Raw genomic sequence first — 12,994 nt, 5'->3', positions numbered from 1 at the left:
GTAACAGACTATTGTGCTAATATTCAGTCCTAATGACATGACATATACAACATAAGAAACAGGGAAGCGCTGTGCTGCTTCTCTCTGCCACTTGACAGGAGACGGACTTTGGGGCAGCAGGAGAATCAGGGAAGAGGCTCGGGAAGAGTCGCATCTTAAGGATTTACAGCACCATCTCTACCAGTAATGGGCGTCTCCACCCATCTTCCCACTCTAGATCACACAATCAGCCATCACAACTCTTCAGAGGACGGCCTCTGGAGGAGAACATAGCCTCCATACCCCTGAAGCCCAGCAAAGTGCTTCTCCCTTCACCAGGTAACAGAGTCACCCCCAGGCCAGGAGAAGGGAGCATAGCCGAACCCTGGGGTTGTGCCACGAAGAATGTGGAGCTGGTAAGGTGAGGGTCCTCCCCACCCATCCTCTTGACATCTTTGCTTCTCAGGGTGGCAGAAGCCATGAGATCCCTACCAATTTCTACTTCATTTCTCTGGTCTAAACCACAGCCTTCTTTAGCCTGTATTTCTCATGAAATTACAAAACATTAAGACATCAACACTTTGGTGGGAATTCATGAGCAAATCCAGGAAGGCTGCCTGTAAGAGGAAAGCTAAGGAGAAACGTAATGGCTTCACAATTTGCCTGTTTGCCTACAGTTTTGCCTATTTGCGCCAGCCAAGATCAGCTCCATGTCTGTCAGTGATTATCTCCATTGACCCTTTTCATTTCCACAAGCCCCCATGTCCCCTTGAAGTTGATCCTTCTGTGGGCAGGTACCATGGAGCACTTTCTTAAAGCAGAAGCAGCAGCTACCACTTGGATGGTGAGTACATTTCACATCTGGTATACGCCCAGGGCTTTCGAATTACTCTGATAGAAAAAAATTCACCGTCTGGGTTGCTGGACTCCTAACTCTCTCTCTACTCTGTGCAGTGACCTCAGTGTCCACCAGATGGCAGGAGCTCCTCATGTCTGCATCCGTGGTTCTCAAAGTGTGGTCCTGTCTCTGATTTCAGGGGAAGTAATTAGAAATGCAAATTTTCAAGTCCCACCTCAGATCTACAGAATCGGAAAGTCTGAGGGTGGGGCACAGGCATCTCTGTTTTAATAGGTCCCCTCCAGGTAATACTGATGGAAGTTGAAGTCTGGTTCATAATCAGGCCATCAAAAAAGCTGTTCTCTTGAAAAGAAAAATATACGCTATGCCTTACACTTTGCTTTTGAATTGATGCTTTCAAACTGTGGGGTTGGAGAAGACTCTTGAGAGTCCCTTGGACAGCAAGGAGATCAAACCAGTTCATCCTAAAGGAAATCAACCCTGAATATTCATTGGAAGGACTGATGCTAAAGCTGAAGCTCCAACACTTTCGCTACCTGATGAGAAAAGCCAACTCATTGGAAAAGACCCTGATGCTGGGAAAAATTGAAGGCAGGAGGGGAAGGGGATGACAGAGAACAAGAGGATTGGACGGCATCACCGACTCAATGGAGATGAGTTTGAGTAAGCTCCGGGAGATGGTGAAGGACAGGGAAGCCTGCTGGGGTCAGTGCATGGGGTCACAGAACTGGACACGACTGAGCGACGGAACTGAACTGAGCAACTGAACAACAACGGCACAGGCTTCCCTGGTGGCTCAGATGGTTAAGAAACTGCCTGCAATGCAGGAGACCTGGGTGTGATCACCGGGTTGGGAAGATCCCCTGGAGAAGGGAACGGCTATCCACTCAAGTATTCTTGTCTGGAGAATTCCATGGACAGAGGAGCCTGCCAGGCTACAGTCCATGGAGTCGCAAAGAGTTGGACGCGACTAATACTTTTCACTTTCACTCATTTCAGTCACAGTAGGCTCTTGAACACTTGATGAGTTAATAAAAGATGACATATAAGATTGAAAGAGACTGATCTGAAGAGGAAAGCTTCATTTGCTCCCAAGGACTACTTGCTCAAGGGGTAAAGATCTGAAGCCACATTTCTTTCCCTTTCATCGAGCACTAAAAATTCTTGGAGTCCCTGCAACCCCTTATCTAGTAAGTGAAAACAATCTTGGAGGTATGGGTTGTGGGGAGAGCACCTTCTAGTAACACTAAAGTCTTTCTGATGATATGATATCTGGGAATTGCCTTAAATAGCCCTGGAGAGGGGAGCAGGGGAGGATGGGTGAGGCAAGAGGGGCCACCAGCTGATAATTGTTGAACCTGAATATTCATTACAAACCTCTCTACTTGTGCACGTTTGTAATTTTCCAAAAAAAAAAAAGTTTTATGAAACTAGAAAAAAAATAATAAAAAGTGTTTCAAAACAGTAGCACTTTAGAATTAAAATATGCTGGAATGTGTCTTAGCCATTGAAAGGAGTGAATTTTAACTACTGCAGTCAGATGGGAGGAAGAAATCAGAAAATGAATCAGAGAAGACCATATAGTGACCCTTAATGGTCTTTAAAAAAAGAGCTAAAGAAGTGAATAGAAAGGTTATCAGTGAAGAAAGAAGCAGGTCAGAAATTTCAAATAAGATCAGAAAATTATTACAGAAACAAGGATCAAGCTTTGAAGAAAATGTGACTAATTTCGTGAAATGTGAGCAAGGTATCACAACAGATACTTTATAAGGAACTATAAATGGCTGGGTTAGACCTGTAAGAACCTACTAACTACACAGAGAGAGCAAAGAGGGGAAAAAAAAAAATTTCTGAATCCCTGGTGCTCAAATAAGAACAGAAGCAGCTAGCCAGGATTAAGATGTAGATGCAAATGCAAATTAAAGAAAAGCATCCATTAAAGGCGAAAGAAAAGACTAATTCCTCTCCACTGAATAAACTAATAGAGGGAAAGAAATGGAAACCATCAAATATTCAGGAAGCATTAAAGAAGTAACGATCCATCTCTGGAAAGGAAAGAGCAAACATCCCATCTGATACTCTTCAATATTACTGAGTGTGTCTCAACCATCACATAATACAGCATGTTTGCTGACCTCTGCATTTTTCTTTTCTCGTCAGAGGTGCCTTTTTTTTCCTCATGGAAAACAGAGGATCAATGCATAAAATGATCCATAATAGCATTTATATCAAGTTTGGTAGTATTAAAGTACATTGCACTCTGCAAAGCTTAAATTTTGTAATAGTTCAGTGATCCACTGAGTTACTAGAATGACAACGACATACCTTCAATTTTATTTACTGAAAGATCCAACTTCTGTAGGTGAACATATCCACAGAGGATGCTAACGTCAGTTAAGTCAAGATCCTGAGAAAATAAAAGGTAAAAGACTTTAATGTGGCTTTAGCAGATGAGTACTCAGGCTTCTCAAGACATCTGGAAATAAAAGTTGACGGAGAAATCCAGAATGTCCTTTGAAAGTATTGTAGAAGTGGGAGGATAAAACCTGAAGCCTATTACTAATAGGATCTCAAAAGAGACTACAAACCCCATCAAAAATGCATTCCTCTGAAGGAAATAATAGCTTGGAAAATTAGGGTTGTTAGCAAGAACAAATACAACATGAAAAGGCAAATTAAAGCAGTGTTCATGAAGACCTTTAGAGCAGAGTTTTATATTTTATAAAAACATGCACACACATAAAAGCAATAAAGCCAAAGCCTTTATCTTGTAGAAGAAAAGAAAAAGCAAATGCCTAGAATTCAAACAAAATGTTAGACAAGTTCACACCTAATCAAGTGATTATTAATAACAATACTTTCTACACTTTTTCTCAGGCTTGGTTTTCAAAGCTCTCTCACAATAATCTCATCTGATCAAACAAACCTGTGAGATCTGTAGGGCACATTATCCCCAATGGAGTGAGGAGGTATGTGGGGTACAGAGAAGTACACAAATAGCTTAAAATCACTTAGCAAGTCAGTAATAGAGAAGCAACTCCAAATTTTCCAGAATCCACGTCTCAGATACCATCCATGAAATCTTGCATCTACTGAACTTCCTGAGGGGTTGGAGGGGAATTTGGTCACTTGGAACAAAGATTCATGTCACTGGTCTATGCTGTGATGCCAGAGTCAGACAAAGCCAATTGATAAAGTGTCATTATAAGCAAGTTCTTAAATATAAGAATGATAAGAATGTTTAATGAAGGCCACTAGAACAGTAATAACTACTAAGAAACCTACTATGTACAAGGCATTAAGCTTGGAATGATGAGAAACACATATCCTGATGGACCAGAGCTATATTTAGCCCTTCTAAACTTATGACTTTTGGGAGGAGAGAAACTATGCACACAAGTAATAAAAGAAAGTTTAAAAATTACATGTGACATAAGTAAGATATAAGGGGGGAAAATCACTAACCTGGCCAACCCTAAGAAAGTGCATTCACTCAGACAGGTTATTAGGGCAAAGTAAATCAACATATAATATCTCAAATGTAAGGAGGTCAGTGACAAAGTAAGTTAAGCTTCAGTCCATCTAGCTGAAATAAGATTTAAAGAATTGTGCTTTTTTGCAGATCAATTTAAGGCGAGGTACTGTGTACGTAAGTAGAATTTTGATTCAGAGGAACTTATGTGGGGGTGTACTGGCTGTGGGAACTATCTTCCATTCCAAAGCCTAACACAGTGCAACACACCCAAGGTGCTCCCTGTATGTTATTGCCTGACTCACGGAGTCATCCCTAAAATGTCATGAAGTGAAAACAGTAAAAGATGAGAGCCTTCGTATGCTGTTGTCAAAGGACATGCCGTGAAACCAGCATGGGTGAAAGGGGCTTAACATTTCTTAGGTGGTTCGCTTGTTCAAATCTAAGACAAAACAGCCTTGCTATGAATTATATATGCTTGAGCCAAAGTAGGGTGCCATAGTGGAATTTCAGTGTGCTTTTTTCACCAACATATCTGCACTTACTCCGTGGACCTCCAAGGAGTAGTTAATGCTTTACAATATGAGGAAGCAGAAAGAGATAAATTGTACTTCTGTGTCTATAAAGACACAAAATGAGGACAAAAGCTGAAATCCTAAGTAATCTGCTCTTACAGCTTCTCTTATGATAAATTTAGAGCCAAGATTCTGTGCTAGTATCAAAATCTTATAAACTGATGAATAACAATACATGTTTTATTTCATAATAGATATCTTTTGGAAAGTGAGCTATAGCTCACAGCTACATATTTATGGGGGGGGGGGCAAGTCAATAACAAAATACTTTATTCCCCTGGATTCAGATATAAATTTTAGTCCTGCCACTGATCAGAGAAAAAAAATCTTAAAAGAGTTTTTGATTGGTTTTACAGAATCAAATTCAACCTCCTAGAAAGAAAGCATTGATTACTATAAAATAGACTGCTTAAGATGAAAGAAACAGACTGTGAAGGAAATGAAAACAAAGGAATTGGGAGGAAGGCAGCTGATTACTGGACTGGCCAGGGCTCTTTGATGTCAAATATAAATAACTCATCGCCATTCTCTGTCAAATGCAAGACTCAGAGATTTGGGACCACCAAAATAACTGTGAGTATCAGAGAACATGGATATGGTCCAACCAGGGTCAAGATGGAGCCACCCAATGGTGACCTTGTCATACTCACTGACAAAGTCAGGCTGAGATAGACCTGCTCCGTCCCAGAGCCTGAGCGCCCCAGTTGGTAGAGCTTCTCAGCCACGACCTCCTCTCTCAGGACCCCATCAAATCCTCCCTGCAAAAAATAAAACAAAACAGACGGGTGGGCAAAGAAAGGACTTCCATTAGAAAAGAAAAAATCCATTTCATCATATCCAGCACTTATTTAGTATATTACACATCTGGGAGCTGAGACTGCCAAAATTTGCTTGCCCCCAAGAAAACTGTGTTGAAGAGCAATGCATATTACATACAATTAAAAAATGTATCTATCCCATCAATGTCTCACTGCTGACAGTACCGAGTGCCGTTCAGTGCTAAGAGCTCTCAGTGGGTCCACTCACTGATCCTCCTGACAATTCTGAGGGAGGTACTCTGAGCTCCATTTGACAAATAAAGAAACCAAGGCTCACAGACTGCAACTTGCCTGAAACCACAGAGCCCAGAATACAAACCAGAATCTGCCTGACCTCAACGCAGTTCTAACCACTAACTGCACTTGACTGCTTGTCCACACCCCAGAGGAGGGTTGCACCACATTAAGGCAACGACTTCTCTACATCTGGTATTCTTTTTGGAGAAAATGGGTCCTCGGGTTCACTTTGCATTGGCTAATCTTGCTGGATTCATACCATTTACAAAATTAAAAGGGTAACAATTTCAAGAAGGAGGCTGGTCCTTAGTCTACAGACACCATGAACCAGTGGTAGCCCAACACCCCCTCTCCCCCTTCTCCCCAAGAGAAGAGATAATAGCGCTGTGTTTGTGCTGCCAGCAACTCTATAATGACCAACACATTAACACTAGCATCAGCATTAGGACACAAAATAGAGTAATTTTTTCAGCCACACCAGTACAACTAACCAATATAACTGGTATGTGGACTATGAAGGCAAAATACTCTTTCAGGTAGTTTGGACCACTTGACATTAACTTGGGAATCAGGAGAGCTGTTCAGACCGCTAGTACTAAGGACATAAGTATGTAGGGTTGTGCTACTGTAAAAAGTTTTATTTCCTCCCAAATTTCCACTATGCTTGTTTCTGTTTTTCAGTAGCTCAGTCGTGTCTGACTCGTTGTGACCCCACGGACTGCAGCGTGCCAGGCTTCCCTGTCCTTCGCCATCTCCCAGATGGACTTGCTCAAACTCATGTCCATCAGGTCGTTGATGCCATCCAACCACTATCTTGGAGAATCAAATACCGCTCACAGCTGGGCAGGCTTGGTTTGAAACCCAGATTTGCCATTTTGAATATATGACTTTGAGAGACAAAGTTTTCTCTGAGCCTCATACTTTTCATCTTTAAATAGGGTATGTTATTACTTTCTCTTAATGGTTTGAAGATAATTAAAAATAACTGTGAACATAAAGCTCTTTGCACAGTGCCTAGAACACAGCAAGCATTCCTAATAAATGGGAGTTGTTAGTACGAGTTGATGAATCCAGAAATTCCACATCTTAATGTCTCATTCATTGATACCAATCAATCTGTTCACAAAATGGGGAAAGAGATCTACTTTTCCCAACAAAGTTACTATTTTTTATAGATGGCCCGGGAAAGAATCGAGGTAAGACAGTGTCACCTTACCTCTCAAAATTTTCACATAGCCCACTCCCTCCGACTCCTGGAAACAAGATGCTACAGCATCCCTTCCCCACAGTAGGTCTGTTTTTCAAAACAGCCATTGATACAGAGAATGGCCACATGGTCAACATTGTCCCAGATCCCCAAGGCAAGACTCTCCATGGCTACCCCCTCACACCTCTAAGTTTCCTGCCATTTGTCAGTGTCCTGTCTTTCCCTTCTGGTCTTTGGTCATTTTCAGACCTTGACTGGCCCAATCTGTATGTTGCGTGGCTTCAGAATCCCTAAGGAAGGCCACTCAACAACCCAACCACTCCAAGCACATGCACATGCGCGCACACACACACACACACACACGTTCCTTTACTTTCTCAACTCCAAACATTTAAAAATTGATCTCCAGAAAACTTCAGCCACTCACTCCCCTGGCTGTGCCCTGGACCCAGTCATCATGCTAAACTGCTCCACCTTAGAAACCTCAGACCTCAAGTCTTCCACTGCTCTTGGATCCCACAACTGCTCATCCTTCAGCCTTTCCAGCATCTCCTCAAGTTGGTCACTGACCACAACAAAATCTCCAGTCTGTTCATCCACCCCTTTCTCAGAGTCTCTCTGTCCCCTCCCAACTATACTTCCTTCCTGACTGGGTCTCCCACGAGCAATTTCAATGTCTCTCTACCCTCAAGTCTCTGCCTCCTTGTCCTGATTGCAACTGTACCATGCAAACCCACACCTGAATCAACTTCACCATCAACTACTGCGTTGAGGCAGGGATTAGGTCATGTTTATCATCCATTTGGGATAAAAATCTTTCTAGCATGCCAAGCACATGCTAGACAAGTATACAAATGATTTCAGGAGTTGCATAAACTACTATAGAGGTGGGCCGGGTGCTTTGATTAGCAGAGTTCCCATTTCAAGGCAGTTCTAGTGAGGAGTAAGGGGTTAGCAAAGGCTTCCTTGGAGAGACAGCTATTGAGACCCGAAGCTGCGAGTTATTCTGACAAAGGGGAAGAAAGGGCAGAAGAGGGCCAAGAATGGTACTGTGGGCACAATGGACATGCACAAAACTGCAAAGGCAAGGGCAAGCATGACCCACTGGGGAAACTACCAAGAATTCAAACAGCTAAAGTGTAAGGTCGGGTGGGGGAAGACAGTACCTAGGACATGGTGGGCACTCAAACATGGGCTGAATGAATTAATGAGCCTATTCCCTGCCTGCTTCTGAGTGAGCCAGGAAAGACCCACAAGCATGCATTCTGGTGCCACACTGAAGTCAGCTTCTGGCTGGGGTCTCAGAGGAGGACAGTTCCTTCTCACACACAGGGTCCTGCTCCCTTTCCCCAGAGACCATGTTCAGGGACCATCAATAGTACTATGTTTTGCCTGTGGTTTCAACCAGTCCCTCTCCACTGTCGTTCTCCAAGCTGTCATTTCTCCAGCTCTATGAGCATGTGAGTCCCTTCTGTCCGACAAGGGGCCCTTGGGTCCTGCATGTTCCTTCCGCGATAGCTGGAGTTTCCCTTAATAGCCAAGCTCCTCCAGAGTTGCTGTTTTACTCTTCAGTTTCCCCTTGGTCACTTCCCACTCATGTCTCAACTCACTTCAGTTAGGCTGCAGGCTTCGCCACATCACAAAACGCATATGGGTTGAGATCTCCAATGGCCCACAAATAGCCCTTTTCTTGGTCCACTTACCCTCTTGGCAACATAACCCTCTCCCCTGTTCTCGACTGTTCTTGCTCCCCTGTTCTTGTTGACTTCCCACCCATACAGCTCTTCTTTCTTCTCCTTTTTCTCTTACCAGTCCTTTCCAGTTCCCTCTCCTAACCCCAAATCCTCTTCATCTTCTGAGATACCTGTATCCCAGGGTTTCTTCCTTGGCCCTCCCCTTCTCTTCTTTCTTCTCTTCCTGGATGATCCCACAGACTCCAGTGCTGATGATTCCCAGGTCTCTGACCCTCTCCTGATTTCCATGATTCACATGCCCACCTCCTGAATGCATAGCTCCACCTGTCATTATTTCTCATGGTAGTTAATGGTCTGATATCCCCCTGGAACATTCCATATACTTGGCAGTCAACCTAGACTTCCCATGTTCAATTAGTGTCTCATTCTAAATATGTATTCATCACTGGCTTCCTTTTTATTCCCATTGCCTTAATGCAGACTCTTGTCTCCCCTGCACAGATGCTGCTCATCTTCTCACTGATCTTCCTGCCTCTAGACTTGCCACCCTTTAATCTAACCCCCTCGGCCACAAGAGAAGTTCCCTCCTACTTAAGGGTCAAGTCCACAGTCCCTACAGCAGCTCAGGGTGTGTGTGCGCTTCAGTTGTGTCCGACTCTGTGCAATACTATGGACTGTAGCCTGCCAGACTCCTCTGTCCATGGGACTCTCCAGGCAAGAATACTGGAGTGGATTGCCTTGCCCTCCTCCAGGGGATCTTCCTGACCCAGGGATCGAACCTGTGTCTCTTTATTTCCTGCATTGGCAGGCAGGTTCTTTACTACTAGTGCCACCTAGGAAGCACAACAGCCCAGAGTTCTCCACAATCTGGCCTCCGACCCATCTACCTTTTCTGTTCTTACCTATAATTCATCATTTGGAAAGATGCCGTCTGCCTGCCCATACCCCACCTCTGCACCCAAACAAGGGTTTACTTCCCTTCAAGTCTTCCGCCAACCCTGTGACCTGGCCATCACTGTAGGCTTCTGTTCACAGGCTGAATAGCTGTGGTTTATTTACAGTCTTATCTCACCCTGAGAGCTGGGACCATGCATGTCCTCCATCACACTCTCATCTTCCTCAGTCATCACTGTTGTTATTATGTATTACACCTAAAATCTTTCGAGAGCCCACGCTGTATCAGACTCTATGTTAAGAACTTTAACACAGACTTTCCCATTAGATTTGATGTTTATAACTATTCAATGAATGTGCATTATTAGCCACATAAAGTTATTGGCAAAGAGTGGCTTTCACACAGCAGAAACTTCTTCTAACCTATACTGTCAAAAGAGTACTGCCCATAGAATAATCGTTTGTGAATGTTCCATGAAGGCTGAATTAATGAAGTCAATTGATAGGCTATAGTGAGTAGATAAGAACAGGTAAGTTATTACTTGTGTTAGTAACAGAATAAATGATATATTGTGCTAAGTAGGTTACACATAGGATCTCATTTAATTTTCACAACTCTCCTGTGAGGTAGGTATTGTTACAATTCCCATACTGCAGATGAGACGCAGAGAGTATAACTTGCTCAAGATCTCGCAACAAACAAAAGACTTTATTCAGTTCAGTTCAGTTCAGTCGCTCAGTCACGTCCAACTCTTTGCGACCCCATGAATCACAGCACGCCAGGCCTCCCTGTCCATCACCAGCTTCTGGAGTTTACTCAAACTCATGCCCATCGAGTCAGTGATGCCATCCAGCCATCTCATCCTCTGTCGTCCACTTCTCCTCCTGCCCCCAGTCCCTCCCAGCATCAGGGTCTTTTCCAATGAGTAAACTCTTCGCATGAGGTGGCCAAAGTACTGGAGTTTCAGCTTCAGCATCAGTCCTTCCAATGAACACCCAGGACTGATCTCCTTCAGGATGGACTGGTTGGATCTCCTTGCAGTCCAAGGGACTCTCAAGAGTCTTCTCCAACACCACAGTTGAAAAGCATCAATTTTTCGGCACTCAGCTTTCTTCACAGTCCAACTCTCTCATCCATACATGACCACTGGAAAAACCATAGCCTTGACCAGATGGACCTTTGTTGGCAAAGTAATGTCTCTGCTTTTTAATATGCTATCTAGGTTGGTCATAACTTTCCTTCCAAGGAGTAAGTGTCTTTTAATTTCATGGCTGCAGTCACCATCTGCAGTGATTTTGGAGCCCAAAAAAATAAAGTCTGACACTGTTTTCATTGTCTCCCCATCTATTTCCCATGAGGTGATGGGACCAGATGCCATGATCTTAGTTTTCCAAATGTTAAGCTTTAAGCCAATATCTAATTCCAAAGGCAACATTCAGAACAGTATTCTGCCCAACCTCCCTCAAGTTCATTGAGCCTAATTACATTATAGGCACTTTGTCATTTTGACTATCAGAGCCTTATAAATCTTAATCAGGCTAAGATATAGAAAATAAATCACTGAACAGAAAAGTTCAGGTATTTCTTCTTAAAATTCTTCAGTTTACTCAACATACAAAAACATACGAGACACTATAAAAACTAAAATAAAATGTGAGAACATAAAATAAATATTAATATTTGGAACATAAACGAAAGAAAGAATACTTTTTCCACACAGAGCCTACAAGCGAAAAAGGATTAACTAGTTCAAGTCAACCCCCTCCTCCTCTATGGTTTTTAAGGCATACTGAACACAGATTAACAATGGTATTAATGAACCCCATAGCTGAAGAACACATGTTAATTAGAATAATAAAGTAAACTGGTGATTCATTTGTTAATTCCTCTGGGGTGAAAGATGGTAGAAACCATATAAACATCTCAAAGTTGTAAAAACATTGCTACAGTTTTGCAATAGCCACTGTTAAGCATGGCAAATAAATCAACCAAACATGAACAAAATAAGTAATAATTTTCTATGGCTCACTTTTAAGAAAAATTGATGTTTAGCCCATGTAAAAGGAGGGAGAAGAAGAGGAAAGATAGAAGATTGGGGTGGGGGGCGGACGTGAGGGTAGAAAAAAATGGGCCAAATGTGGAAACTGAACAAAAGGACATTACAAAAGAAGGGAACCCAAGCAGGGACACAGTGTAGAGAGTCAGTGGCAGAACCAGAGTAACAGAAGAGAGTGCAAGTCACAGAGGGGAAAACAAGAAAAAATAAAACAAATGAGGAATGGAGATGAGAACAGGCATAAAAAAGAGAAACCTGTTTGAGCTCAAGGGGGAGAGAAAGGTGACTAGGAAATGAAAAGGTACAATGAGACAGAGGGGATGTCAGAAAAACATCACAGAACCAGATGTTGGAAACTATTTCTCTATTATATCTACTTCTGAAAAGAGTCTGAAGCAATTTATACTATCAAAGAGGAGGAAAGGGAAGAGAAAAATGTAATCTAGAGAAAAACTATTGAAATTAAGAAAATTTTTGAATTCAGGGGGAAAAATGTTATAATTCCTGGCAGCCAAGACAAGGAGGAAAACCTAACAGTTTACTAAAAGAAAGCAAATCAATTTACATTTTTAAAGAAAGCAAACAATTCATTAGGAAGTCAAGAGAAGGAATTGGTACGATATGAAGTGGAAAGGGACAAGAAAGCTGGTAAGGAACTAAGGAAGGGAACAGGATGATAATAAGTGTAAGAAGTGGAATTGGGTGGTGTTTAGATGAGACACTGTAGAAAAGAGGGAATTTGTATTATCAGTGTGAAAGGCCAAGCTGCCAGCAGGTATCACTGATGGGAATGTTGGGACACTCCCCAAATCCTAAAATTCTCTCACAGTGAGCAGTGGTGCATGTGTGTGTTGTCTGTAAAATGCATTATATACCCCTAGCATAAGTAATATATAAAACTTCCAAGACACTTGGTCTTTGAGGAATAAAATGGGCGTTCCTTGTGGCTCAGCTGGTAAAGAATCTGACTGCAATGTGGGAGACCTGGGATTGATCCCTGGGTTGGGAAGATCCCCTGTAGAGGGGAACAGCAGCACTTAAGATTACTTCAAAAGGGGTTTTCTTGGTTTGTTTGTTTTTCCTAGAGGAAGGAGGATGAAGGGACTAGAAACTGAGGAGAGTGTTGGGAGTATTTCACAATCATGACGAAAAGGTACAGCAGGTGCAGAGGTGGAACTCTTGGCAATTCATAATGCTGTAGA

The 12,994-nt window shown here is 42.5% G+C and overlaps 1 protein-coding gene across 1 annotated transcript in view; it reads right to left on the bottom strand.

Annotated features, from left to right (window-relative positions):
* LRGUK (leucine rich repeats and guanylate kinase domain containing) overlaps positions 1–12,994 on the bottom strand; it is a 96,190-nt gene that overhangs the window by 82,600 nt on the left and 596 nt on the right. The window contains exons 2-3 of the mRNA XM_061166420.1: positions 5,536–5,643; positions 3,164–3,245 (exon numbers count right to left, since the gene is read on the bottom strand). Of these exons, the coding sequence (XP_061022403.1) occupies positions 3,164–3,245; positions 5,536–5,643 (190 nt within the window). The remainder of the gene's footprint in view (positions 1–3,163; positions 3,246–5,535; positions 5,644–12,994) is intronic.

The sequence above is a fragment of the Dama dama genome, chromosome 18, assembly GCF_033118175.1.
Source record: "Dama dama isolate Ldn47 chromosome 18, ASM3311817v1, whole genome shotgun sequence".
NCBI classification, from domain to species: Eukaryota; Metazoa; Chordata; class Mammalia; order Artiodactyla; family Cervidae; genus Dama; species Dama dama.
Note: the sequence above shows the minus strand (reverse complement) of the source record. Positions and strands in the feature narration are given on the sequence as shown.